We start from the raw sequence: 27997 nt of genomic DNA on the forward strand, positions 1-27997 counted from the left end.
TATTGAATATTATAACGTGAAATGAATGGACATATTAAAAGTGAAATAAAATGTGTTCCAATGCTTAATAATATTATTTTCCATAAGTGTCGTAGACTCTTGATGATTGATGGGGGCTATATCAGTGTACACTGTGCTAATTAAATTTCACATTCACAATCAGGTCAACACCTGTGAAAAAATAACATAGGTCTACAATGCCCAAACTTTGTGCAGCAGTAGGCTAGGCTGTAATGTAATATTGATAAAAATAGAAGCAAACCACGTCTACCCAAAATCGTGGCCACTCGCTCACTTACACTTACACAGCATGGCCGTGTTACGCTGAAATAGACAATCGTAAATCCACAAGATGGTCACATATTTCGGCAGCTCACCAATTTCACCATAACACCAGTACACCACCATGCTAGTGACCTAAAAACCTAAAAACCCAGTGTAACAAGCTAAGAAACGGTGTAATTGCCATGACCAAATCTGCCAAATGTAACTTTATCAATGATAAAGCCGAGGAAATCAAAAACAATCCTCGGGAACTCTGGAAGTTACTAAACAACCAACTAGGCTGTGGTCAGAAACTAAAAACCAGGTTTACTAACATAAACATCAAATCGAATAACACCCTCATCACTGATAAGCTTGATGTAGCCAACCACCTGAACATCTTCTTTACAAACATTGCAACAAAGCTGGTTAGCAAACTGCCCTCCCACTCTGGGCGTTTTGGTGTAGAGCACATCAAAGCCTTCTACAAAAACCTTGGTGTTTGTAAAGATGATTTCAAAATGGCAATGGTAACAACCGAGGAGGTACTTAAAAAACTGAGTGCCCTACAACCCCACAAGGCCACTGGCCATGACAATATCCCCTCCAAATTTCTCAGAGACTCAGCCTTTTCCATAGCTCCAGTCATCACCCACATAGTTAACCTCTCCATCAAACAGGGACAGGTCCCCCAAGATTTTAAACTGGCCAAAGTAACCCCCTTGTACAAAAAAGGGAGTAAATTAGAACACGGCAACTACCGCCCTATTTCTATTCTAAGCTCCATCTCGAAAGTGATGGAAAAAATAGTCTATGAACAGGTTGAAAAGTATCTTGCCACTAATAAATTGCTGTACGAGTTCCAATCTGGTTTCAGAACATCCCACTCCACTGACACATGCCTCCTCTATTTGAGCGACCACATCAAACACGAGGTGGACGCTGGAAAATACTGCGGCATGGTCATGCTGGACCTCCAAAAGGCTTTTGACACCGTGAACCACTCCATACTGGTTAACAAGCTTAAAGCTATTGGTTTTGATAGCACATCAGTGAGCTGGATGCAATCCTACCTGGAGGGGAGAGAACAGATGGTGGAGGTGAACGGAACACTGTCCCCTCCCCTCCCAGTGAGCTGTGGCGTCCCACAAGGAAGCATACTAGGGCCTTTACTGTTCCTAATATATGTTAACGACATGACTTCAGCTTGTGACTGCAACTTGTTCCTGTTCGCAGATGACTCAGCACTGCTGGTCTCGGACAGGAACAAACTGCAGGTTGAAAAGACCCTCAGCTCTGAACTCGGTAGAATCTGCACCTGGCTCGCTGATAACAAACTATCCTTACACCTGGGAAAAACTGAATCCATCCTCTTCGGATCAAATAGTAATCTCAGCAAGGCAGATGGCTTCTTGGTTAGAGTGGGTGACAATATTATCACACGAAAAGATCAAATTACCTACCTAGGTTCCATCCTGGAGGCCAATCTTTCCGGTGATAAGATGGCCACCAACGTAATCAAAAAAGTCAATCAAAGAACAAGATTCCTTTACAGGATCTCCTCACTGGTCAGCAAAAACACCTTGAAGACCTTAACAGGAGCCCTCGTACAAGGTTTCTTTGACTATGCATCCACCTCTTGGTACCACAGCACCTCAAAGGCCCTTAAAACAAGGCTCCAGACCTCCCAAAACAAACTGGTCAGGCTCCTACTTGGCCTCACCCCCCGAACCCACCTCACCCCTGCCCACTTTGACAGGCTGGGATGGCTTAGGATCGACGACAGAGTACAGCATCTTGCAATGGGTCTGGTCCACAAGATTCGATACACCACCAAGATACCCATGTACCTGTCTAAATACTTCCTTAGTGTAAACGAAGTCCACACCCACAACACCAGAGGGAGTACAACAAACCATGTACAACCCAGATTCGGCACAAACAAGGGACTAAATTCTTTTCGCTCCTATGCCACCAAAATGTGGAACGCCCTACCAACAGTCATTAAGACATGTGAATCCCTTGACTCCTTCAAAACCGCTCTCAAAGGGCACCTACGGATGGCTGCAATTCGAAACTGGCCTCTGTAAAATCTGAATCCCCCCACCCCCCCCCCACCCCATTTTCCCTCACTGTATATTGTATCTTTTCCCCTTTTTGCTTCCCATATGATGAATTTAGCTACATAGAAATGTCTATTTGTATGTCTCTAAATGTTTGTATGTCTTTAAATGTTTTGATGAATTGAACAATGTGGACCCTGTTGTAAACAAGTGTAATGCTTAATTGGGTCGTCCACTCACAGTTGACAGTCTTTGTATTGAGTTTGTGCTTAAAATGTACTGTAAATTCTACAAACTGTTAATAAATATTTCAATCAATCAATCAAAACCTCAACGACAACGATCGTGAGTGAGCGAGTGGCCTAGCCCCTCTCGGGACCCTACATAAAGCTTTTCTGAAATTTTTGAGTTTTATGTTGGGTCCCTGGTCATGACTATATTTTCGTATGGGAATTCCGGAACAAGGAAGTAAACATGCTCTCTAAGATTGAATCTGCGGCGTGTGACGGCATTTTTTTATTCTGAATTCGGTAACTTTAAGTACCTATACATCCCGCTGCGAATATCTCCTGTGGCGCGGAAGCCGTTAAGTATTTTTAAAACTTTGTTTGACCGATTTGGTCGCTTTATTTCTTCTTGTTTGTTTACCGTTTATTGTACCGCCTCCCGGTGTGCGGTTGGCTTGTGCCGGCTACGTCCCTGCCTCTGATCTGCTCTGTCATAGCTATAGCGCCACTACTACTAGCTAGCCAGATAGGCGGTACAATGAGGTGTCAATAAACAAGGAAGGAAGAGAAGAATCAAAGCGACCAAATCGGTCAAACAAAGATTAAAAATACTTAACGGCTTCCGCGCCACAGGAGATATTCGCAGCGGCATGTATGGGTAGCCTACTTATACTTCACATATTCAGAAACGCTCACACGAAAAAATGTTGTCAAAGAGCGCAGACAGGCGCTAAACATGTTGTTTATGTTTTATGAATGGCCGCGTACCAGGTGGCATGGTAGTGATGCAACAGGACCCAATGCACTGGGTCGAACAAATGTCAGAAACTTCAGTAGCATTGGGTTCTGCTTGGAGGGCTACGAGTGGCCGAGAGTTGGGGTATTGGAATCTGGCTTAGGTTTATGCTTTTTCAGTTTTTGAGTGGTGCAACCACTCCTATAGACAGCTGTGTGTGGCTGTGTCCCACATGTATCCGAGAGCACGAAAATAGCGTTTGTTCACCACCAATTGTCACGGCCAGGGAGGTCGGCTTGTACAGTACAGTACGTACGTACAGCACAAGTACAGTACAGCACCACTCACTTCAGACAGATTTTTATCCTCTTAGCAGTTTTTGTATTGACCTGTACTTTCCTTGAACTTAGTCTGTAACCATTCTGCAAACTGTTAAAACGTTCAGTTAATGATTAGAGATGCAAGTTAACTGCAGATGTTTCGACTATTATCCACCTACGTTTATTACACAAAAATGTAATTTAGTCAGAGAAAAAGAAAACACTGGCGGAGTGGCGAACACTCAGTAAAATTAAGTGTTTGACAGCCTACTGTATGATGACTCTACATCTCAAATACAAATGTGCCTATTTTTGTCACTGCATTTATAGGAATGGCGAAGGCACATCAAGAACCATTTCACATTGTGCCTATTGTGACAATAGCAAATCTAATATTTTAACTATTTAGATTTAGTTCTATTCTACATACTGCATTTTAAATGCCCAACATGAACCCCATTCGATCACATAAATTTGTAAATATTGAGTGATCACGTAAAGTCCAGCTAATATTGGCAAACGCAAACAACCAGTAACAAAAAGGACAGCAAATGAGTAGGACACAGTTCTACCCAAATTCTGCTCAGCAACATGATAAGTCTTTTATTTGCAATGCTCCGTTTCCTCATGTTTCCAGTTTCCGATGCAAAAAGAAGCAATAATTCCTTAAATAATAAAGAAAGCAAAAATATTTACAATATTCCAATAAAACTAATAATCAATGGATTATCTAGAGCACCTCTCTGCATCTGGACAACTGCCACCTCAGCTGGAAAAGGATACATGGCATTACATCAGCAATTTGTTTATTATTTCTGAAAAATAAAACTGACAAAACTTTTTTTTAATTATTATATATTTACAGAACGCTCCTGAAATGTGTTTCCACTTAGAGTAGAAAAGGCTTTCGGATCATTTCTGTTGTTTTTCTTTTCTCTTTCATCAAGTCAATTTCTGTAGGTTTTCAAGTTTTAATGGTTATCATTTATTAAGTGTCCTCTATGGGGTGGTTTGGGGTTTCCTGACCACAGAGGACAGCATCTAGCCCCCTAACAAGTTCATGTAAGTACACCTACAGGAGAGGTTAGGAGGAAGAGTCGGGTCAGGGCCGACTACTGGGGATGGGAGAAAACGATGGCTTTGAGGAAGCATAAACAACCACTCCCCGAGTAGTCAACATCAAAGGTCACAATCAAGTCCTCAACATTTCAGTCCTCACAGGTCCCATTGTAGTAAAACAGGAAATGGAAAAAGGAAGAAGAGAGAAAAGAAAACCTTTGCTTAAACCCCGCTTCTCCCATCGGATTACGACAAATCGACGTCCATTTACTCTGCCGACGTTTCTCCCACTGCTATCATCAATAGAAACGCACTTCAACCATGCTGCACACTCCAATAAGAAAAGGGGAGGGAAATACATTAGAGCTCCGTGTTCGATTGGACATCACGCACATTATGGCAATGACAGCCATTCCCAAAGAACATGCTACGTGACACTTTAGGATGTTTCACGTCTTTAGCGTGTCACATAGTATGTTGCATATATAATCATCAAGAACCATAAAAAGAGCAGCGTGTTGATTTTGTATCGTTTCCCACAAAGAAGTCAGAAATGTCTTACACAATGACAAGGGTGGGTGTGGTGAAGGTGGTGGGGGGGTAGTTCACGCATAGTTAAGCAATCCTGCTGATCAGTTCTCAGGTTTATTTCTTTAGGACACTCGTCGTTGACAAGCAGACGAGAGAATGAGGAAGAGAGAAAGAGAGACAGAGGGGAAGGACTAGGAGGGAGGGAGAGGGAAATAGAGAAGTGATTGTTTGTCAAGTTTCCCTCTCTCAAAACTAAACATTTACCCTCATTGAGGATTGAGTGAGTCCGCCTCTTAGGCAATATATACTATATATATATTTATATATATATATATAGATATATATAATTAGTTCATGTCTCTCCACAGCCTGCTGCAAAGCCCAACCCTTAGCTAAAGGAGGGGTGTGGGTTTAGGGAGGAGGGGTGGGCACAGCATTCAGGAAGTCCCTAGTCCTTGTCAGACTCGTCCTCTGCCTCACGGAGCCAAGTGAAGAAGGCGGTCACCGACTTCAGGGCCACGCCCTTGCCCGTTTGCTCAGCAGGGTCCTTGCTGGACTCCCACCTGTAGAAGGCCTCCTCTTTGATGACGTCCTCGTCATAGAGGGTGTCAAAGAACATCCGCAGCAAGTCTAGACAGGGAGGGACAGACAGGAAGAGGGTTGGCGGATGACGTTCATATTGGCTCTAACCGGCTAGACAGTAAAGTTCTCCATGTTCATTTGTAACTCTGAGTGCACACAAAGGGAGCCCAATGTTGCATTTGTACTCTAAGACACCGTTTCTCAATGTCAGGTCTGGGGACCGCTAGGGGTCTGTGACGGAGTACAAATGGAATACTCTCAGAGTTTAACACTGGGAGTAGATTAGGGTCCCGATGGGGGTCCATGGGCTAATGGATATCAAAATGGGGGTCCTTGAAATTAAAATGGTTGAGAGTTAAATAAACGGATGTTAAGGAGTACTTATTATTGATAAGGGGAGTCGGCGATACTCACTAGGAGGTTGCTCCATGTGCACCATGAGAGCCTGGAGAGCGTAGAGGGCTTGCAGCTCCTTGTTCTCATCACTCAGGTATCTCTGCAGGAGACTGGCTCTCTGGGTGATGTGATCTACATCCACCTTGTAGGGGTTCTCGCCTGAAGGGAGGAGGAACAAATGGTGGTTCATTTAAATTGACTTGGTTAAAAAATAAAATAAATAAATAGCCGGTGTGGGGCTCGATGGATACTCCCATACACAGTAAAATCCCAAAAGAGCATTAAATGTAAGGCACCATTTGGCTACAGTTGTATACTCACTGAGGATTTTACTTTGTATTCTCAACTTCAGGCATACTTACATATGATGGCTGACTGGCATATAGATGTCATCAGAGCACGCACAAAGTGGTTCCAAACAGTCTGTTGCTCATCTACGTTAGCCTGGATGAGGAAAACAAAACAGGTGAATATTCAAATGAAAACTAATTACATGACTGCCCTGCTGTGTACTTGCTGGAATAATTAAGCCCAGAATGGCATTATTTCACATAGTATAATATAGTGAGGTCGTTTCACCTCTTGACACACCAAACACTCAAACAGATCGTTTTTCCAAAGTACAATTTCAGATTTAAAAATCTGTGATTGATGTTTAGTTACAACCAAAATACTGTATATGCTAATACTACTTTAAACTAAATGGGCAGTTATTCACACTGCCAGCTGTTGCTTACTTACTAATGCAGGTCTATTAAACAAATATACACATATTTCTTTATATTAATAATAACTAGATTCCGATTATTGGGGTCGCGATTCAATCCAAAAGCGTTTTCCCGCCCGATTCTCTATTCAAAATGATTCTTGATTCAATACATAGGATTTCAGCATGATGTACTCCAGTCTTGTGTCATGAAAGCAGAGTATTTTAGTAAAACGCTTTTATAATTGTAAAGGTTTGATCAACAAAGGTAAATCCAATACAACATGTACAAAACGTTTTAACTTCTGAGTGAGTCTGACACTCAAGTTACTTTTTCTCACTCAGTTACCAGAACAATACATTAAAATAAAAACGGCTGTAAAATAAATAAAATTGGTAGGCTTAGGCTAGCTGGTAGTAAAAATCCACACATGCACAGTATGCAGAAACCCATACACATGTATTGCAAAAGAGTTGCCTTGATGCAAGTAATATTAACGAGTGTCTGTCAACGAGGGTCAGCTGGATCCTCGTTGACAGACAGACCTCAGCTGAACTGAAATGACTGGAGAAACTTGAAAATGACATTTACTATGATACATTTAACATCACAAACACCATATAGTGAAACCTCCTGTAACTGTAACCAGAAAAATAATCTAAAACATAAAAGCGAGAATCAGAGGGCTTGTACAGTACAGTACCACTCACTTCAGACGGGTCTGATTCTTTTTACACCCCTATTAGTCACACACATCCCCAACACCGGTACCCACCTCAATCCAGTCTCTGATCCGCTGGTTGTTGGCTTTGTCCTGGATGAGTCGGTCAAAATGTTTGCCAAGCTCCTCTGCAGTCAGTACCTTCTTCTTCTTGGGCTCCTCAGCCGCTGGCTCCTCACCAAGAGTAAACTCCACCTTCTGTTAACGGTGCACAGGTTACACACAGATACATCAATCAACACAGATTCCTCTTCAACCAACAACCCATATAAGTTCAGCAGTTTGCGTTTCCATTTTAATGTTAGTTTGGAGATGGACTGTTTACTGTTGTATTATTGTACAGACCTGTTCTGTCACAAACTTGTTGACATCCTCATCCTTAGGCAAGAAGTCGCTCCAGTCCAGCGCATCGTCGGCCCACATAGCTCCAACCTTCTTATGGGTCTGGTGGAAACGATAATTTGTTTTATCAACACAAACACAAGTAGAATGTTGTGGATATGGTCAGTGATAATAAAGTACTGTGTAACATTAATTATTTCTTTCTGCCAAGTACAAAAGATTTGTTTTGTCTTGGGTGATGGTCACGTACCATTCCTTTGCAGAGTAAGGTGAGGATCTGGACAAGTAGCACACCAGCCTGACCCTGAGGCACTAGAGGCTTGGAGATCTCCCTGAATACACAATTCACACAAATTAAGATCTCACCGGTTTAGAAGATATGATGATGATAAGGTCTACAGTCAGAGCCTCACCTGAAGAGCGGTCCCATAGGGATGCATCCTTCGTGAAGCATGGGTGTGATGAGCTCTGCCAGGTAGAGCCAGAAATGGGGGATGTCTATGGCCATGTCCTCTGCCACGTCCAGTATCTCCTGTAGCCTACAGTCCACAGCAAGGACGGTTCAATATCACCTCAAGTCATTTCTTCTAACTCATTGTGATATACATGAATGTGCAGGGTATGACCCGCATCTCTCTCTCACCCTTTGTAGTACTGCTGTGTGGTAAGCGTTCCTGCCTTGACGAGCTGCTGCAGCAGCAGGCCTGTGTGTTCCCTGGCGCTGGTGCTGCGTTCCAGTGTCGACTCCAATCCGTTCCGCACAAACACGAAGAGCAGCGAGGCACAGTTGAGCTCCGCCACACACTGCAATGCCTCCTACAGTACCCAGAGTGGAGAGGGGGAATCAGAAGACAACATGGCCATTAAAAAAAACGCAGCCTCCTATACTTGTACACAGCCTGAAGGTAATTTGTCATAATAAGTGCAAACGGTCACCCGTTTTGTACCTTCAAGTCATTAATGTGAAGATACTCCTCTAGGATGGCTTTGGACTTCTTCTCCAACTCCTCTTCACTCAAGGCAGGTTTGGAAAGAGCAGGGGGAGGAGTGGGGGCGTTTTCACGCTTCACTGTGGGGGGGGAACAAATGTAAGTGTCATCCCATGCCTCTATGGATTTTCATCTCATTATGTGCACAGTTCTACATTATAGCACTTGTTTTAGCTTTGGGCTTTATGACAACTCTGCCTCTCTCTCATTCCACAAAGCCATACAGAATCTGCAGCCCGCCAAGCCCCAAATTCTGAGTTTCTGGTGCTGGCTATACTGTACCTGCAGGCTCCTTGCTGGCAGCCCTGTCTCGGCTTCCTCTGTCCCGGTCATCAGTCATGCTGGCCACGCGGCGCACAGGCTCCGTGGAGCTACGGCCATCTCCCCCGCGGCTGCGATCCTCAGATTCTCGACTGAAGCTGCGCTTGGTGATGGGCGGACGGGTGTCGTCGCGCCCGAAGCGGTCAAACCTATCCTTGTCACTTCGGTCTCGTTCTCCACCACGCTCACGGCTGGAGCTGGATCTGAGGGACAAGGAACAGAGTTCAGAATGAAGTGGGCGGATACTGGAGATGGTGAAGAAACACAGTGAGGGAACACACTTAAAGAGAAGCAGCAAAACCAAACGGAGATTGACACGGGAGAGGACTTGAAGATTAGGGCTCTGTTGTCAATAAATACCTCTGTGGGACTCTGCGGTCCGAGTCTGCGGAAGACGACGAACCAGACTGCAGGGCCGAGAAACGGTTAACGGTGCTGGTGGCTGGACGACCCGAGTCTGCAGCTACTGTAGAACAGAGCAGATGAATGACCATAAGAAACTGATACCATCTTTGAGACCAATACTAGACTCACTTTGGGTCTATGTACCTACATCCAGTATTATTATTCTTTCTTTTAAATTACCTTCTAGTTATATTGCATTAGCAGCATTACAGTAAGGCAGCTAAGAACCAGCGGTGTAAGCAGATTCAGCAATGATGCTAGTGGTCATTCCACCAGGCATCCTGCCAGGTCCATGGTCAAATGACCAATGTTAAAATGACAGTGGCTTGGATACATTTTACTACAAATAATATCATTAAGATTACAGAGTGCCGAAAACCAACAACCCAGTGGTAGATGAACAACATGTACTAAAACCCTTCACAGATTATCATTGGGGCTTGTCAGGGGATAATGTACTGTAGTAAGGGACAAAATCTATCTTGGTTCTTGATAAATGCATCTTCATTGATCTTACCTGGCTCTCCACTGACTGGTTTGGCTCCGGTTGTTCCTCCACTACTGCCTTTGCCCCAGTTGCCCCACATGCCTTTGCCGCCTGCAGGGCCCAGTAGCTGGGTTTCCAGAGAAACAGGCTAGAAGCAAACACAAGATACAATCATTTAGGCCAATAGATGAGGAATGGCAATTTAAAACCACAGTGCATACACAATACACTACTACAGCCTGGGCTTGATGAAGGTACTGTACACATACCTTTGTGATCTTGCTGAGGCGGGAAGGGTCAATGGGCCTGTTCTTGGTGGATATGGGCACAGTGTTCCAGCCCTCATCCTGGGGCTGCTGACCCCGGCCACCTCCTTCCCGGCCTTCCCGACCTTCCCGGCCACCCCCTTGGTTGTGTGAGCCACGGCCCCCCATGCCTCCTCCCATCCTGCCTCCTCCTCCTCCCCCTCCTCCTCCTCGTCCTCCTCCGTCCTTCTGGTTGAACATCTGCTGCTGGACCTTGATCTCTTCCCTGTGTGCCTCTAGTTCTGCGTCCTTGTGGATCTGGTCGATGGTCTTGGGGCCCTGGTCCCCTCTACGAGGTACCCATGAACACTATGGAGCAACACGGGGGAGAACATCTCTCAAACTATTTGACGTTTGAAATGAGGACAGGAGGCTGAACAATGAGTTATGTCCCGTTTCTTCAACAGGGCATGTTGTTTGAAACCAGTTTGAAACCAGGGCAGCAATTTAATTGATAATGTATTAATTCTATCCTACCTTTCTGAGGTCTATGACATCCTGTAGCATGAAGCGGATTCTGGATGAGGTCTTCCTCTCCTTGATGATCTTATCCATTTGGTTGAAGTACTGATCCATTCGAGGCTGCGAGGGACAGACGGAGATAGAGAGACACTGAAACTTCTGTTTAGCAGAAAAGCAAAACTGCTACAGTAGTGTTTGTGTATACGCGTGTCTGCATCTGTGTGGGGACATGCATATGCTCTGCTACCTTGGCTTTCTCAAAGTCGAGGTCCTTGCCAATGGTGGACAGCAGTCTGCAGAGGCATTCCAGAGACTCTTCGTCGTGATTCTTCAGTAGTTTGACTACGCAGTCATGCATGATGGCCTCTGTCAGCATCTTCAGCTTAAAAAGTTCGCCGATGAATTTGATGTTGCCCATCGAGCGGTGGCGGGCCTGGTCCCTGGCAACGGTCAGCTCCAACTGCAGGCGCTCCTGATCCTCCTTTTATCAGAAATAAATAAATGTATTAGAAATAACAAATAAGAAAACATTTATGTGCATCATAATGGGTGCCAAAAGTTATGTTTTCAGGCCCAGGCCGTAGCGTAACGGTCTGGGTACCGGACTGGTAATCCAGTCGCAGTGTGCCGCGGGTTCGACTCCCGGACCCGACACGGCCTTTACTGCATGTCATCCCCCCATCTCTCTCCCGTTTCCTGTCAGCCTACTATCTGTCCCTTAAAAACTCAATAAAAGGCGTAAGCCGCAAAAAATATCTTAAAAAAAAAAGAAAAAAAAAGAAAAGTTATGTTTTCATCCAAATGTCCAACGCAAATCTTAAATATAATATCTAAGATAGAATAAAAATGTGGTCCATTTCCATGCCCAAACCCAATAGCTGATGTTCATTAAATGGATTCAATGACTGTATAAAATAGTTCCTTGAACAGATTGATAAATGTTATTGGTCAAGGTGACAGCCAGCCACATATTACTGTAGCTTTGTTAAAACTGCCAGAGTGCTAGCCTGTTTCAAGATTGGTCTCCTCAGCTGCTCAGTCCCATCAGTTATACTCAGTGGCACATGGCTCAACAGAAGTCATCACTGTTGACAATTTAATGTGGAACTTGGAATAATCCTATGACACCACAAATCAAATCATAACCATATGATGCATCAAATGAGATGCATCAGAAATATGCATTAAAACCACTTGGGATGGAAAGATGGCTTTAAACAGGGAAGTGTTTCTCACAGGTTTAGCAGCCTCAATCTCCTTCTGCTTTTTCTCGAAGATCTCGTCATCGTCCTGGTCCTTCTCAAACTCCTTCTGGCAGCGGTTGAGCAGCAGCTTGCGGAAGTTCACAGTGACTCCTGGCTTGTCTGTGGTGGGGACTTTCAGCTGGGGACATCATGTTAGGATACACATTTTACTCACAAATGTTATCTTGTCTAATAAAAGACAACCAATTGGGCGAGCGGACATGGCACAGAGTGACAGTACTTTTTAACAGCGGGCGAGCATCGGCTGACACATCGCCCGAAAAGATTAATTATTTTTATCTTTTCGTGCGACATTGCTCCGCCCACTTTTCGACCATCGCCTGTTCGCCCGCTGTTAAAACGTACTGTGAGATACCTAGTTGCACACTGAAAATTGAAGATCCACAAGCTCACAACCCGTCACACTGTAACGTGTTGTAAACTTGTAGATCAGCCATTTGTAGTGCATGCGACAAGATGAGCAACCAACCAAGTATAAATCAGGCATCAGAGATGTGTGGTTGATGCTTCGTAGGTTGCTCAATCCCATCAGTAGCAATCAGTGGACCAGACACGTGGCATAAACTGGAGACCGATGACGGACGACAACTCACCCCCATAAGGCAGCGGCACATGTTGGCGTAGGCCACGGCGAAGTTGGGCTCAGAGATGGCCTTCTCAAAGATGAGGTCGATGACCCCCTTGAGCCTCTCCTCCGTGTCGATGGTCAGCTCCATCACCTGCTTCATTAGCTGCTGGAACTTCTGTGGGGTCAGCTTGTTGAGGATGCTGCGGACACGCTTGAACAGCTCCGCCGTATTCTGATTTTCATCCAGATTGACTTCCTCTTTTTCTGCATCCTCCGAGCGGGTCGGCCGTGGTTTCTTCACCGAAGGCTTCCAGGCCTTCTCGGCCTTGTTGAGCTGCACGTCATTGTTGAGTGACTGACTGATGGTGATGATCTTTCTTGGCTCTTTCCTTTGGCCCTGCTGCGAGCGACGCTGACCTGGCATCGGCTGATGCTGAGCAGCGGAGGCATGAAGGAAAGGTAAAATAGAGGGATTAAGTAAAAAAAAGTAGTAAAAAAAAACATCGGCGTCATCATTCACAGCGAGTCACTTTGTGCAGCTGTAGCCCATTTTGTCACGATCGCGCTAATGAAACAAAACGCCATACAGTGATGGTACAGTATTTCATGTCAAAACATTCAAGTATCAGAACAGAAGATAATGTTACCCAGGTAAAGTAATGTGTCACTCTGCATGTTTAACTTAAGTTTTCCACATACAGTAATTTCTGAAACCTTTTTTTTTAAATCATACTATCATTGTTGATATAAAGCCATTTAGGTCAATGATATAACATTATGTTGTGATATAGCAGCGGGTACCCAAATTAAGGGCCAATCAACTGTGTTCCGTGAGAACATTAGGTTTTGGTATGATGACGCTCGACAATATCCCCCCCCCCCCCCCCCCCCCTTTGCCGGTCCGCAAACATTTTATGAACCGTCAGCCGGTCCGTGACAATAGAAAGGTTGGGAACCCCTGGATTAAATGAATACAAAGAGAAAGCAGGTTTTTTCTATGAGCCAGAAACCCTGTGAATATCACCCGCACACAAAAGGACAAAAATCTTTCAGAGGCGAGAACGAACAAACTCTTACCGGGCCTCGGGGTCCTCCTCCTCCTGTCGACTGTCTTCCCATGTTGCCCAAGTATGCAGGAGTAAAGTCAGGACCAGCGGCGGCCATCATGCGAGCGGGGTCAGGCGGACGTAGTGGAGTGTTATTGGCCTACAGAAGTACAGAGAGAGGAAGAATGTTTTTTGTTTTCATTATTTGAATGTTATACACACCGAGCCGGGAGTAACAGACTGGAGTTTTTTGTTAATGTCCCGAGTCCCGAAGGACCATTTGCTGGCAGAGCAGGATAATTAATGAAACAAATGAATGAAATCATAATCGTTTTTCTCGCATTCCTGATTTGTAGAACTGTACATCTCTATTAAAGCAATATCGCACTCAGGGCCATGTTGTTGTGAATAGAGCACCGAAGTCTGATCCATGGGTTCATGTACTTTTTACTTGCACTGTAATCCCCATAGGGGGATTTTAGATCGCCTCATATAAGAACTGCGTTTGAAAAATAAACATGTCATCCCGGCCGTTTCACTCATATGGATATGAAGAATCACCGCTACTGAATTAGTTAAATTTTCACTAGAAACAGACTATCATATATGAGTGACTGACTGTCGCAAACGGTCATTTAAGATGACCCCATGTTATTCTCCATAGAGAAATTTCTTCCATGAACCAGGGGAATCGAGGGGATGAGCGAGTGACGACAGGACTTCGGCGCTCTATTAATACATGCATAGCTGCGGCCTAGTGCCTGTAAGCAAATAATAGCCATGCTGACATACAGCAGACACCTCTTTTCAAACTAGAGATGTAGGTACCATCGATACCATTACGATACTACTTTTCTTTCCCAAGACGGCGACACCCATAATTTGCGTATCGGTCGATACCGAGTACCGATCCGATACCAGTGTGTAATTAAATGAGAAATCACACCTGTGTGAAGTATGGGGCACTCTTATCATCATCATCATGATTAATCATCTCATACTGGCTATCAATGGCTAATCAGAATGCCTGTTGCCACAAATGTACGTCATATTTGGTGGAGACAAAATATGTGGGGACAAGATGACGTAAAATTTCCTTTCATTGTCAATGGCATTTAAAGTTTGTGTTGCGGATGTTTGACCTAATTTCTCCTTGTATTGTTGATGGCAAATATGAGACGTGTGGGGACCAGATGACGTAAATGTTTGTTGCAGATATTTTGGACAAAAGCTGTACATAGGAGGGGATATTGCCCCTCAAAAAATCTAGGACAGTGGTTCTCAAAGTGGGGTCTTCTCAGGGTTCCTTGGGGGGGGTTCCAAACGGACCCTTACAGGTCTATAACTCTGAGTATACAAATGGAACCAAATGGACCTGTGTGCCATTTGTTATGGGGGTCCTTGAAATAAAAAGGTTTGAGAATAGATAAAAAACCCATTCATTAAACTGTTAAAGTGTAACTACAAGTTAGTAAAATACTAATAGATACTAATACAGTCCTTGCAGACTGCTGCCGTTTTTCAGAAAAGCGCAGGAAAAAACTAATCTGAAAAACGCAGCAGTCGGCACAGACCTTAAGAGTATAAAACAGTTGTGCAACATCAACTGAGGCATTCAAAATATTACTGCAATTTTAATTTCATGTGATAAATTACATGGACTGGCATATTCGACGATTTTAGTTTTCCAATACGTCAAACCCCTTCATTTGTGCTGGACAGTGACTGCAATCCCTCTTCCCATGGGAAAGAGGCTACACCCATACATACCGTACATACCGCTGCTTCACTGACTACTGGAATTACTATTAGCTACTTAATGTTAGCTACCATCTACAATACAAATTTATTTCCCCCTAAAAAAAGAAAAAAGCAGCAGCAGCAAAACTGTATAAGCTACAAGACTAGTTTTGTTTCATGTAACAGATTAGATAGCAGGCTGGCTAGACCAGTGTCCCAACCTGTGTGACGTGGCACTTTAGTGTGGTGTGTGCGATGCCCTCTAATCTAACCCCTCCCCTGACAATAGCTACTGGGCTGCCTCCATTGTTGCTGCCCATCGCCACAGACTCCATTCAGTGAAGCGAACCTCGGCCATAGAAATGCTAATTTATGGCTTTAGTTTGTTACATGGGGCCATCACCTGTAGGCTACTCGCCTGGGTCACATCAGAGTATTTGGGGCAATGGAACTCGATGGGGCCGCAGCTATGGCCGGGCGATACAAGGGATTTGTAAGCAGAGTGAAAGAGAATCCCGACGGCATGGTTGCGCACTGTATTTTTTCACCGTGAGGAGCTGGTTGCAAAGACTTTACCAAAAGACCCGTCAGTTGTGTTGTATAATGTGGTAAGCATCGTTAACTTTATAAAAGCAAGACAATTGAAAAGCCTGCTGTTGGCCACTCTGTGCGAGGAAATGGGGGCGGAACATAAAACGCTGCTGTTCCACACCGAAGTCCAGAGGAAACGTTTTGTCGTGTGTGTATCAACGCTTTCTGTCTGCCGAGTGCTGACTGCAATCCAAATATGCAGAACTGTTTGCATACGAGTACTAGTGTGAAAGATTAGCATTACATGGCTGATATTTTAACCACCTGAATGAACTGAACAGGCGAATGCAAGGAATGAATTAAAATCTTCTCGCAAGCACGGATACACTGAACACATTTCGGGCCAAACTCCCCCTCTGGCGGCAGATTGTGGATAAGGGCAAGCTTGAGATTTACAATGTTCTGTCTTCATTTCTGACTTAAAAGGCCCTACTCTGCCACTACTTTATTTTCTTTCCACTAACAAATTTATATATTTTTCATGAAACACGCAAGATAAACAGATCATCATCCAATTTAATAAAAGGACAAATGCTGTTGCATTTTTTGCTGCTGCAAAAACAGAACATTTTTGTGCTACTACTTTCACATGATGTAACTGTGTGCAGATGCCCACATACCTTGTCCAGTACCACATCACTGATGGCAGGCAATCCTTCAGGTTTGTGCATGCTGGCGCCTTTAAACTGGAAGCGCAGCAGGAACTCCCTGTCGTACCGCTTCTTGTCCTCTGGGTCAATTGGCTTCCAATTCTCTGAAGGAATAGCAGAACACACAGTGTGAGACATTTGCACTGGAAGGGTCCATCCAGTCAAGTCTCGACAGATCCATCTTTAAACACAAAGATAAAGCTATGCTGCCCACTGAATTTAACTGTCATGGCACGACTTGACAAACTAAGAAATATTTAAACCCAGGACACACCCTCTTTGTACTGATACTTCTGCTCAGCGGTGGGTGGGTCAGTCTCTGCATTCTGCTTGTCTTCTTTCTCCTCCCAGGTCTCATCTGGAGCGGGGGCTGCCGGAGCGGCCGGAGCGGCGGGGACAGGTTCGGCCTGAGTGGATGAGGGCTCGGGGGCGGTCTTCACCTCCTGCTGCTCCTGGATGGGACAAAATAACAAGTTGACGATTCAATATGAAGTCATTATATATAATTTTAAGTGCATGCGGATGGTGCTGCCATGTACTGTCCTCATCTTTGCATACATGCCATGTTACGGACATAACGTACCTCTTTGAAGGCATCCAGGAGGTCTCCGATGGCCTCCTTCTTGTTCAGCTCCTTCATGTTTCTCTTCTTCTTTGGCACAGACACAGCAGCTTGTGAAGAGATGGAGAGGGTTTTTATGTTAAAAATCCAATTAGTGATTACAATAGCAGAACTTTAAATGTGATATTTGACTGCTTTACCTTGCATAGTAGCTTCCTCTGCAGGGCAGCTGGCAGAGGTCGGGGGGACTTCCTCAACTTTCTCCTTACCCTCTTCCTCTGTCTTCTCCTGGGCTGGCACTGCCACTGCAGCAACAGGTGTGGGTTCCTGAGGTTGAGATGCGTCTGACTTGGCGAGAGGAGAATCTGTAGTGTCTGCCAAAGCCTCGGATAGGTCCTCATCCATGTCCTGAGGAAGGCCGTTGGAGAGAGGAGGCTCTTCTTTGTGAGCCACTTCAGGTGCGGGTTTGGATTCAGGTTCAATGGCGGGGACAGGATTCTGCACCTGCGGTGCAGCGGTTTCCTCATGTGTGGAGACTGGTGGCTGTACATCACACTCAGACTCAGAGGAGGTCTCACTCACCATATGTGTAGGTGGAGGAGCAGATTCGCTAGTTGCCGTGTTAATCGGGGCGGCGGCGGCTGTGAGAGGCGCTGCAGGCTCTGCTTCCGTTTTGACAACAGCCGCAGGCGCCTCCTTTTCAGAGTTCTTCTTTGCCTCCTCTGTGTTCTCCTCTTCGTTCTCCGGTACCTTCTCAGCTGCTGCCGGATCAACCTGCGGTTCTTCCTTTTTCGTAGGGCTCTTTTTAGCTGCGGGTGTCACAGCTGGCCTGACAGGAGCATCCACTGTGTCACCAACGACGACAGCTTCTGGCTCTGACGGAGGAAGAGGACAAGACAGTGCTGGAGGTGAGGGAGACCGAGCGGTCGGCTCGTCCTCTTCTTCAGGCGGGGTTGACACCTCTGTCGCTGGCACCTCCTTCTCTGACGGAGTGACCAGCTCAGCGGGCAACGGGGCCATCTCGGTGTCCGTTTCCGCTTTGACCTCTTGGTCAGCCGTGGCAGGGGGGGTTTCAGGGGGGGTTTCAGGTGGGGTTTCAGGCGGCGTTTCAGCTATAGCAGCAGGTTCCATGTTTTCATCTGGGCATTCAAACATTGAAGAACAGAATTAAATGCAGGTGGTAACAAATGCATACTTTTACAGATTTCTTTTTATTATAAAGAACAAAAGGCCCACCTGATCTCGTCACATCTGTGACGGGCTGTGTAACTTCACCGTTGGTCTGGACAGGGCTTCCCTCTGACGAAGAAACCTATTAACAAAGAATTGAAATATAAGAACAAATATTGGTAGTGTTGGATTAAAACTGAAAGGTTCTTGTCATTTCTATGCTTTTATTTCAGATAGGTCTGTGTAGAGACACAGTAACTGACTGAGCTAACAGCAACCCCAAATAAATAAATAATAAATACATTTAAAATCAATTATAAAAAATAAAAATAAACCAACAAACAAATGCATAAATATATACAAACCAACATACCTTATACCAAAATAAATTTCAAATACAACTAATCCAAGACCTGACTGAATAGTGAGAAATTTCTAAACTCATTCTAGAGTCAACTTGAAAATTCTGATGAAATTTGTACTTGTAATGTATACTAATTATAATATTTTCCCTATCATGTAAGCCAGAACAAACAAAATGCATACGCCTGGTAAAGAAATTGCAATAGTGAATACAACAGGGCAGTATTTTTAAGTTCAACTTAAAATGATTGTACTTCTTGGCTCGTTGGACATCAAAAGCAAAAGACAACAAAAAGGTGCATGTGCTGCAAAGTCTTACCTGTGGGGGAGTCGGAGTGGTGGTGGACCTTCCACCTGACATGATCTCCTCTGTGATATCACGTCCACCCTGGTTGGGGTCTCGTATTCTGATCTATCAAGAGAACAGGGCAAGTACTGGTTAAGTCTCCACTCGACACTGATCCCACATCCCAATCCTATGCAAACGATCCTCTCCCCACTGATCTATAGCAGTGAACCCATCATAATGAACACTATTGTCATTTTGAGGCAAAAGGGAAAGTTCCACATTGAATGGACAATAAAGGTCCCCTCTAGTCAACTCATCCGCTGCCCTTTTGTTGTGGTACACTACCGGCTTGCGCTCCCTCTTGGGCGGGCCTTGTGGCTGGGCTGGTGGCTGCTGAGGGGGCGGAGCTTGTTGCTGTTGCTGGACGGGGTTGATCATGACGGGCGCGGGCTGGACAGAGGGTGTGTACTGGGTCTGGGCTGGATAGTATGCACCAGCTGTAGGGCGAGATGAGGAAAGAAAATGGCAGAAAAAAATCTTAGCTATACCATCCAGGATGAATATGCAGTAACACACAAACGGACTTCCCTTCAGGATTTTGCAGTTCTGCTGTAATCGCAACAGCAATAGCTGCCTTGCGTTTCCTTTTCATTCCTTCTTCTTCTTCTTTTTTGGAAGGGGGGCGGGTGTGCAAAGCAATCTGGGGGGTTTTAATCTAATCTAAAAGTGTAATTGGGGCCATGCTTGTTGGTGAGTTCAAAGATGAGCCTGGGATGAGATTTTCAGAGGGGAATTGTCTTTATACAACTGTGAATTCCTGACAGGATGTAAAATAGGACACCAAAACAGACACTAAAAAGAAGAGGCCACACCGAGCGCCAATCTACGCCCTACACAAAACATGCACTGACAAATACAAACTTAGCAAGTAAAAAGGTAACAAATTCATAACTAAAATCCTACAGGCAAACAAGCAGCACCACTGGAAACAACAGGGAATGCCATACGGTCTTTGCCACTGAAGCGTGCTGACCAACACACAAGCACACACTACTCACCGGGGTAGCGCTGGGAGGTGAGAGGAGCACCGTGCAGCGAGAGACGCCCGTTCTCTCGCCCGCCCCCTCTCCCCCCACCACCCCGCCTCTCCCTCGCAGCAAGAGAGGGCTCTGAACCGACGCCGCAAAGGAGAGGAAGGCAGCGAGAGGGAGAAGAGAGGAAAGGAGGGCAGGAAGAGACAGATGCAGAATGAGTAAATGAGAGGAACGAGAGAAAGCAGGGTGTTAAGGCTGTGTCAAGGTGAAGACTGCAGATAGAAAGAACACCAACTGAGAAGCAAAATCAAGCCAGACCTCTGTGTGCTGCTGTTCCAGAGAGACAATACACAACAACAACCTGCCAGGCAAAACCATCCAGCACTACCATAGGAGGTTTTCCCACTAATAGACAGATCCAAACCAGAAATGCCATGTTGTAGTTAAATCTCATGTACAATAGGCTCTTTGGTTTTTGAGTAAAAATATTCATGGTTGTTGCATGATCACTTGTGGTTATGGTTGTGCTTGGCAGGCATGAGTCTAGCGCATTGCCACTTACCATAAGCTTGGTATTCAGCAGGGCTGGTGCCAGGATAGAAGCCTGCCGTGCCACTGGTCACCGGATACTGCTGAGTAGGAGCCATAGTATATGGAGCTCGATACTGCAGAAAGAGAAAAGGTTACAAAACGCTGTTTGCCAAGTATGGGTCACGATGAAGTTCAAATATTTTAATGTGTCTCCAGTCCACTTCATAGTTTCCACATTGTCAACAGCACGATGTTCAATGTGACTGGCTATTTGTGTAAAATGTATACTAGGGCTAGGCAACAAATTGCAACGTTTCTATTTGCCTGATGAAGACCTACGTCGATAGGGACTGTTATTCAAAGGTTAGGTTTAGGGATCGCCTCAGTGGTGTCCGATTAGAACTTAAACCGGGATGTTTAACAGGTGTAATTGGAATGGTGGTCTTGGTGAAGCTATGCAAGGTATCTGGGTTGTAAAGCCAGATACCTCGGAGCGTAGGAGTAGTATACGGTACGAAGGGGTCTGGGTTGTAAGGCCGGACACCTTGGTTCGTATGTGTTGAGGTCCTATGTTCTGCATCTTGTGTCTTGCTTGGGTCCAGTAGACTGTGGATTTGGGATCGTTGGAGATACCGAGTGTGTTGGTGGGTATCTGAGGTTTAGAAGCTGGGATCTATCTGCCTTTTCTGATGTGCGGCGCGCAACCACCTTTGGCTGGGGTTTCTATTAATATGATGTCAGCGCTGGATATCGCCGTTGTCTCCATATATGGGACTATAGGTTATCCTCATATATGGAGCTCTAAGTGAAAGCCTTCGTAACATTGCCTCTAAATAAAGTAAGTCTCGGAGCTCTAGAAACTGTTCTCTCTTCCTTGATGTTTGCCTTGATGCCTGACATCCAGCACCTGGCCTAAATATAGGCATTGAGATGTGCACACAATCTTCTCTGTGTAGAGTGTGTGCTGCAAAGATATTAAAATAGATGCCTCTTTGGCTGCTGCAGTTCGTTGGTGCCATGTGTGTTGACGGGAGGGCGGAAGAATTTATACTGGTACGCCAGAAGAGTGGACGGAACACTACCTCACACTGCCACTCAAGTGACTACTGGCCAATCACAGCGCATCTTTTCCGGGACGTATCAGACCCGAACATGACGCACACTGTGACCCATCTGTGACGCACACTCATGCCTCCGTGGTGCTTCGCAAGGAATCTCCAGAGCCGAAAGGGGCGTCTACTTTTATATGTCTATGTTGTGCTGAACCATATGAAGAAAAAAGTGAAATGTCCACACACGATATAATTCAGCTCCCAGTCTTTTTTATTTCAATGTATATACTACGTTTCTCCCCTCCAGGCTTTCTCAAGTTGAACCATATGAACCATGAAGAAAACATGTTAATGGTGCGCACATCCAACCCTATTGAGTTCTGGTGAAAATAATCATATCAAAAATACAAAAAAAATGAAGCATATCCACACACTGAAAATTAAAATCCCAATAGTTCTATGTCAAACATTTTGGACACAGACTTAGGGCCGATTCATACTCCTATTTTATCACTGTTTCGGCGCTGTAGTGCCGAAATGATTTCGGCTGTCAGAAATTTTCAGTAGCGGTACCCGCCCCCCCGAACCTCAAATGACGTCAAATTGTAGGCTCTACAGCGCCGAAACGACTTTTATTCGGCTCTAAAATAGGAGTATGAATCGGCCCATAGACCTTCATCATGCATCACAACTGATGAAAGTCTGGACTGAAATGTTGTTGTCATTATATGAAGCTTAAAGCCCAATTTATGCCTCTGTGAAAATGTGTTGTGAGACCTGTCGCCCGATAAATGACATATCAGGCCGAAAAGCATTGACACTTAGGCTTAACTTTCAGGGTGCAGATAACCTTCCCTATTGAACATGAACCATTGACCAACCTGTCCAGGAGGGATGAAGTAGCCCTGAGGGGAGCCAGCAAAGGAGAGCTGCTGCTGGGGAATCATCATCATTTGGGAGCCCGGCTGGTACACGTGAGTGGGTCCAACAGGCCGCGGGCCACTGCTTGTCTGGACCCTGGGAGCACTGGTGGGCATTGCCGGCCTGTTCTGATAGTAAGGCTAGAGGATAGAAGAGGGTACACGGAGGGGGGAAAGAGAATAATAGCAGTCAGGCACCACTTTCAACCTGGCTATTTGGGGTGTGTTTTGTTCATGACTAAGGTTTAAAAATTAGAAAAAATGTAATAGTGAAAATGGCAGATCTACAAGCTCACAATGCGTCACGATGCAACTTGAGCTTGTAGGTCTGCTATTTTTCGCGTGACATCCGTACATCAAAATAGTGCTTAAGGGGGATTCACACAGAGTCCGTTTGATTCAAAATGTTCCCGAATACGGTTGCCTGGTCCTCGCTGGCCATGATTCACATTGGCCTTGATTCTTCCGCACCCGAGTACACTTCATTCAACTGTAGTCAACGCTTTCACATTGCGGCAATCCGTATCCAAGTACACTTCAATCGGTCCTGAGACCACCTCCATCTGGTCCCGGGAACGTTTGGGTGATCCGCTCCCGGGAACGGTACGGAGCATTCACACTACCACAACATCTGCCAAGTGGTCCCGAGTGCGCATCCAGGACCATAGTGTGAATCTGCTTTAAGTGGTTAGCAAACATACTACCATGTGGACTGCGAACATATCGGAGTACACAGGGTCCTACTAGGCTACATCTCGGATGCATGGGTATTGGGTGCGTGTGTGAGCTGTACGTCAGTGCTTAGTCAACCGAGAACTGAATGGACTGCACCCACAGCAACTGTCAATGTGTCGTGCAAGTTCACTTCTTGGGTTACACAGCATCTAAATTGTATAGAATTTCATTTCGGCCTGCCAGCGCCACTGAGGTTTACCAGAGACAAGAGGAGGAGAAGAGGAGGAAGAAGAAAAATGCTGTTACCTGTAGTGCTCGGTATCCACCCTTCACGTGCAAGAAAGCAAGAGAGAGGGGAGTGAGATACGGGTGAAAATGAGGACGAAAGAGAACGTGGAAGGTAGCGGTGACAGCACGTACGGATAAGCAAGTATAAGCAGCAGCGGCGGCTCATCAATCAGGCATCAAGAGTGATAGGCTCAAACTACATCTACAACACATGCAACTCTATCACAGACAAATACACAAAGACATGGGCATCTAGTGTAAATAAAGTCATCCAAGGTTGCCTGTCTGCTGGTCTCAATCCAGCCTTCATCAGCAGAGCCTGATTACAAAATGGTTTGCGAAAATCTTCAATGAGGTAAGAAGTGAAACGAGAAGACCATGCATCGCACAAAGAAATAGGCATCTCTATTACATTGGTTTGGTTTTATTATGTCAAGAGCAACAGGAATATTGTACTTACTAAACACAGGACCTCCACTAATAATGAACACAAATTAATTTAACACAAATGCATGCATCACACTGGGAATAAGGACAATATCGAGAAGTGCTGAGTGTTAGTACCTGTTGGTGTAAAGCACGGGGCCCTGCCGCAAACTGGTAGGACGGCGAAAGAAAGACAGGAAGACAAGAGTGACAGCCAGAGAAAGAGAGAGTGCAAATAGACACAGAGACACACTTTAACCAAAGCCTTTAAAAGCATAGACAGCCATGTCAGAACACCAATGTTAAAATGAAGGAATCCTAACCCTGAACAAAAAACATCAAATGTTTTAAGACACCAGTGAGCATTAGGAGGACATCTAAACATGCACATAGCGATACCTGTCTGGGTTGAGGTGCAGAATTCATTTGTGGAGGTGCTGGGGTTGCAAAAACAAGCGAAGTGGGCTGTCCAGGGGGATAGGCAGTCTGAGCAAAAAAGGGGGGCCGGGAAAAGAAACAAAATGACAACAAACCCCCTGCAAGTGTCAAAACTGCTAAAGGGAAAGCATCTGTGCCATTTTGGATTTTTGCATTGGCTATTCAAAAATAGCACTTTTCGAAAAATGTTGTGTGTGAGAATGGGACAACTGGCTCTCACCTGTGTCAATCCAGGGGAGGGGGAAGGGTGTGGGACAGATGTGGGCCCCGTTATAGGCTGTGGTGGTTTGTTCATTTCACGTGCTTCTGTAGTTCTGCATTAGGGTGGTTCTGACTTGCCAGCCTGCCTGTGGGTAAGAGAGAGGGGGGGAGCTGATGTAAACTACTACATAAATCTGACTTACTTCTGTTAGGATAAAACATGTCAATGACACAATAAATAGTAAAACTACACTAAAAAAATAACATCTTTACCGAAAGTGGCTGATGTAAAGAAAATCGCAATATGCTATTTCAAATGCAATTTCGCAACCTGCACAATCCCTAGCCCTCCAAGCAGAACCCAAATGCTACTGAAGTTTCTGACATTTGTTCGACCCAGTGCATTGGGTCCTGTTCCTCGTCGTCCATGCCACCTGATTAAAACATTTACTGGCTCGTGTTTACATGTTAAAACGCCTCCCCGCGGCATGTGACGCCATTATTTTCCTTGAGTTATTCTGAATTCGGTAACTTTAAGTAGCTATACATCCCGGTGCGAATATCTCCTGTGGCGCGGAAGCCGTTAAGTATTTTTAATATATGTTTGCCCGATTTGGAAGCTTGGATTCTTCTTGTTTATTGACACCTCATTGTACCGCCTATCTGGCTAGCTAGTGGCGCTATAGCTATGACACAGCAGATCAGAGGCAGGGACGTAGCCTCACAAGCCAACCGCACACCGGGAGGCGGTACAATAAACGGTAAACAAACAAGAAGAAATAAAGCGACCAAATCGGTCAAACAAAGATTAAAAATACTTAACGGCTTCCGCGCCACAGGAGATATTCGCACCGGGATGTATAGCTACTTAAAGTTACCGAATAAAGAATAACTCAAGGAAAATAATGGCGTCACATGCCGCGGGGAGGCGTTTTAGAGAGAATCTCCACATCCGCATTTAGGAATTTCCATACGAAAATACACTAGCGAGCAGGGACCCAACGTAAAACTAAACAAAATATCAAAAAAGTTTTACGTAGGGTCCCGAAAGGGGCTACACAATCCCATGAAGTCATAATAAACCATTTTTTGTTCAGGTTTGAAACGGAGTATATTGAGGCTTGAGAAATGAGACAATTTCTGGCCAAGAAGAGGGTGTGGTCTATGTCCCTGCCCTCCTATGATAACACTGATGATGACCCCTCCCATAGCACTGTTTTCATTTTGCTGTGTATCCAGCAACTGATAAATACACTTCTATTATGAGTCAAATGTTAAATTAAACCAGTGGCAGGGATATAAATAATTTCCAAAAACTATGTCCACTGCAATTCTAAGCAACAATATCTGCAGTCCCACAATTAGCTCATCTATCAGAACACAGTGCTGTTAAAACTGCTCTGGCAAAAATATTTCTCTGTATCACATTGTTATTTCAATATTTTAACCACAAACTAATACACAATGTATCTTATATCACGAGTCACGACGTGTACTTCATTTGGTCCAAATAGATTTAAATTAAATAGCAGCTAAGATTTGGTATTTAACACAGCTCATGTGTGACTGAGAATTTGGACTGGCCAGGATTTGAGTGTGAATTTAGGAAAATGGATACCTCAGGTCAAAGTTCATTTACAGTGTTGCCAATGGCTTCCCTACACCCCCCTCTCCTCCTGCTAGCGCTAAATAGACCTGACAACAAATTCTTCTGATGACAGTCTAAACAACATTCCATATCACATTTGTCCTGGCTACACTTGTATCACTACCCAAGTCCCAGGCAGAAAAGTGCCAAGTGCATCTGATCGTGAATCAATAAAGTACTCATGACGAAAAGCCATGTAGCAGACGTGTCATTCATAAACTATATCCACCTGCCCGGAACAGTGGCTAGCATTAGGCTAGCTGCTGCCTGTAAAGCAGCTCCATGCTGGATCTAAACGGGGGCGTCCATCATGTAATATAAAGCCACCATATGGTTCTCTCAGCAGCCGGCACTGAGTGACAAGAGAGCCGTTTAAAACCCCGACAGTGCTCCAGTGCACGCAGTCACGCTGTAGGCAGCGTCAACAGTCGTGCGGGTGGATTGTAAATGGAAAACATTATTGGCCAACAACCAGACAGTTGATTCATAGGTTGGGCAAGAGAGCTACAGTTAGCGCTGTAGCACAGCCTCTATCTGTTCCTACGTGGAGCAGCAGAACAGGCCCAGGGAAGCTCCTTGGGCCTGTAAGCTCCACGTAGGACCCAGGACTCAATGAGACCACCACCGTGATCAGCTTAGCAGGCTCCGCTGAGCCCTACGCCTTAGACTTTAGTTTGAACGCGCTGAATAACGAGTCTTAACGTCACCCAAGCCCAATCTGAACATAATATACACACAACCACAATCAGTCATTTAATTAACGGCAAGTCATACACTTCAGTTCACAGCAGGGGGGAGATAGCTGGCTAACACGAGCTAACCTTGTGTGGTTTGACAGCCGACACGACAGGGCCTCTAATAACAAGCTGTGCCAATTTCTTTTTAAATAAACCAACAATAAAATGTTAACAATACCTGTAATTAATCTTCTTACCGGGAATGAATAATGTCTGTGTGATTTGATGGGAAGACGGGGGACTCTATCTTCTGTTAATTGAAAGCAGTGGCTTAGTTTTCTTGTCCTCTTTCTCCAAAGGGAGAGTGGTGCCCTTCTTAGCTATTGACTTAGCGAGCTAACTAGCTAGCTGGCTAGGCTAGCTGGCTGGCTGGCAAGTAGGGTGAGTGCTGTAGCTGTCACTTGCTATTTAAATCCCCGAAGCGTGCAAAAGTGACAGCACACAAAATCAAGTAATATAGCACTTCAGGAGTACTATTGGCAACTCCGATGCCCCCGAAAAAAGCCTCTGGACCGGAGGTCCATCATCAAGGCGCCGATGGTAACGGATTGCCGGTAAGATATATACACAGCGGGCGTTTCAGTCGGCTTACAGCGAGGCCATAGTGCGATGTTTCTCCTCTAGGGAGCCGGTGAGCCCAGGCAGAAAGTCGCATGGGCACTTCCGGGAAAATTAAAAATTGACGCCGGCTCCCTTGTCACGTGACACAGGAGAACAGTATAGCCACATTCAGGTTCCTCATTTGCAATGAATGACTACATTAAACAATGCTGCAACTTGCTGTTCTTTTGGACCCCTCTTTTGCTGTGGACGCAAGTGCTTGTCCCTCTATTTTGCTGTGCGCGTGTTGAATGTAGGCTATTGGAGTTGCATAATATTGAGCCAT

The 27997-nt window shown here is 45.0% G+C and overlaps 1 protein-coding gene across 10 annotated transcripts; it reads right to left on the minus strand.

Moving 5' to 3' along the window:
• Positions 1-4187: 4187 nt before the first annotated feature.
• Positions 4188-27743, minus strand: eif4g1a (eukaryotic translation initiation factor 4 gamma, 1a). Of its 10 annotated transcripts, none has more exons than XM_083781140.1 (32): positions 27309-27743; positions 24746-24872; positions 24487-24573; positions 24226-24258; positions 23680-23700; positions 22660-22839; positions 20758-20860; positions 19507-19658; positions 19192-19284; positions 18576-18651; positions 17540-18478; positions 17361-17449; positions 17052-17229; positions 16748-16881; positions 13828-13956; positions 12776-13183; positions 12154-12300; positions 11165-11398; positions 10933-11037; positions 10420-10764; positions 10181-10298; positions 9682-9721; positions 9220-9314; positions 8896-9017; positions 8592-8764; positions 8362-8487; positions 8199-8280; positions 7952-8050; positions 7661-7804; positions 6541-6622; positions 6197-6337; positions 4188-5830 (listed from the first exon to the last, which is right to left on the minus strand). In XM_083781140.1, exons 2-32 carry the CDS (start codon positions 24818-24820, stop codon positions 5649-5651), a joined length of 4932 nt encoding a protein of 1643 aa, XP_083637266.1. In that variant the 5' UTR covers positions 24821-24872; positions 27309-27743; the 3' UTR covers positions 4188-5648. The 10 variants fall into 10 exon arrangements, with proteins under 10 accessions (XP_083637266.1, XP_083637268.1, XP_083637274.1 ...); XM_083781142.1 differs by having other exon boundaries at positions 9220-9461; positions 9619-9721; XM_083781148.1 differs by having other exon boundaries at positions 9682-9724.
• Between the last annotated feature and the right edge of the window lie 254 nt (positions 27744-27997).

Source organism: Protomyctophum parallelum, assembly GCF_964188405.1.
Source record: "Protomyctophum parallelum genome assembly, chromosome: 14".
Taxonomy (NCBI): Eukaryota; Metazoa; Chordata; class Actinopteri; order Myctophiformes; family Myctophidae; genus Protomyctophum; species Protomyctophum parallelum.

Excerpts from the sequence above, each read along its gene's own strand:
- eif4g1a (XM_083781139.1), bottom strand. The coding sequence starts at position 24,820 with ATGAACAAACCACCACAGCCTATAACGGGGCCCACATCTGTCCCACAC. Across the intron at positions 24,574-24,745 it reads CCTCCCCTGGATTGACACAG|ACTGCCTATCCCCCTGGACA; the intron begins GTGAGAGCCAGT and ends TTTTTTGCTCAG. Across the intron at positions 13,957-16,747 it reads GTGATGTGGTACTGGACAAG|GCCAATAACACTCCACTACG; the intron begins GTATGTGGGCAT and ends GTACTTCTGTAG.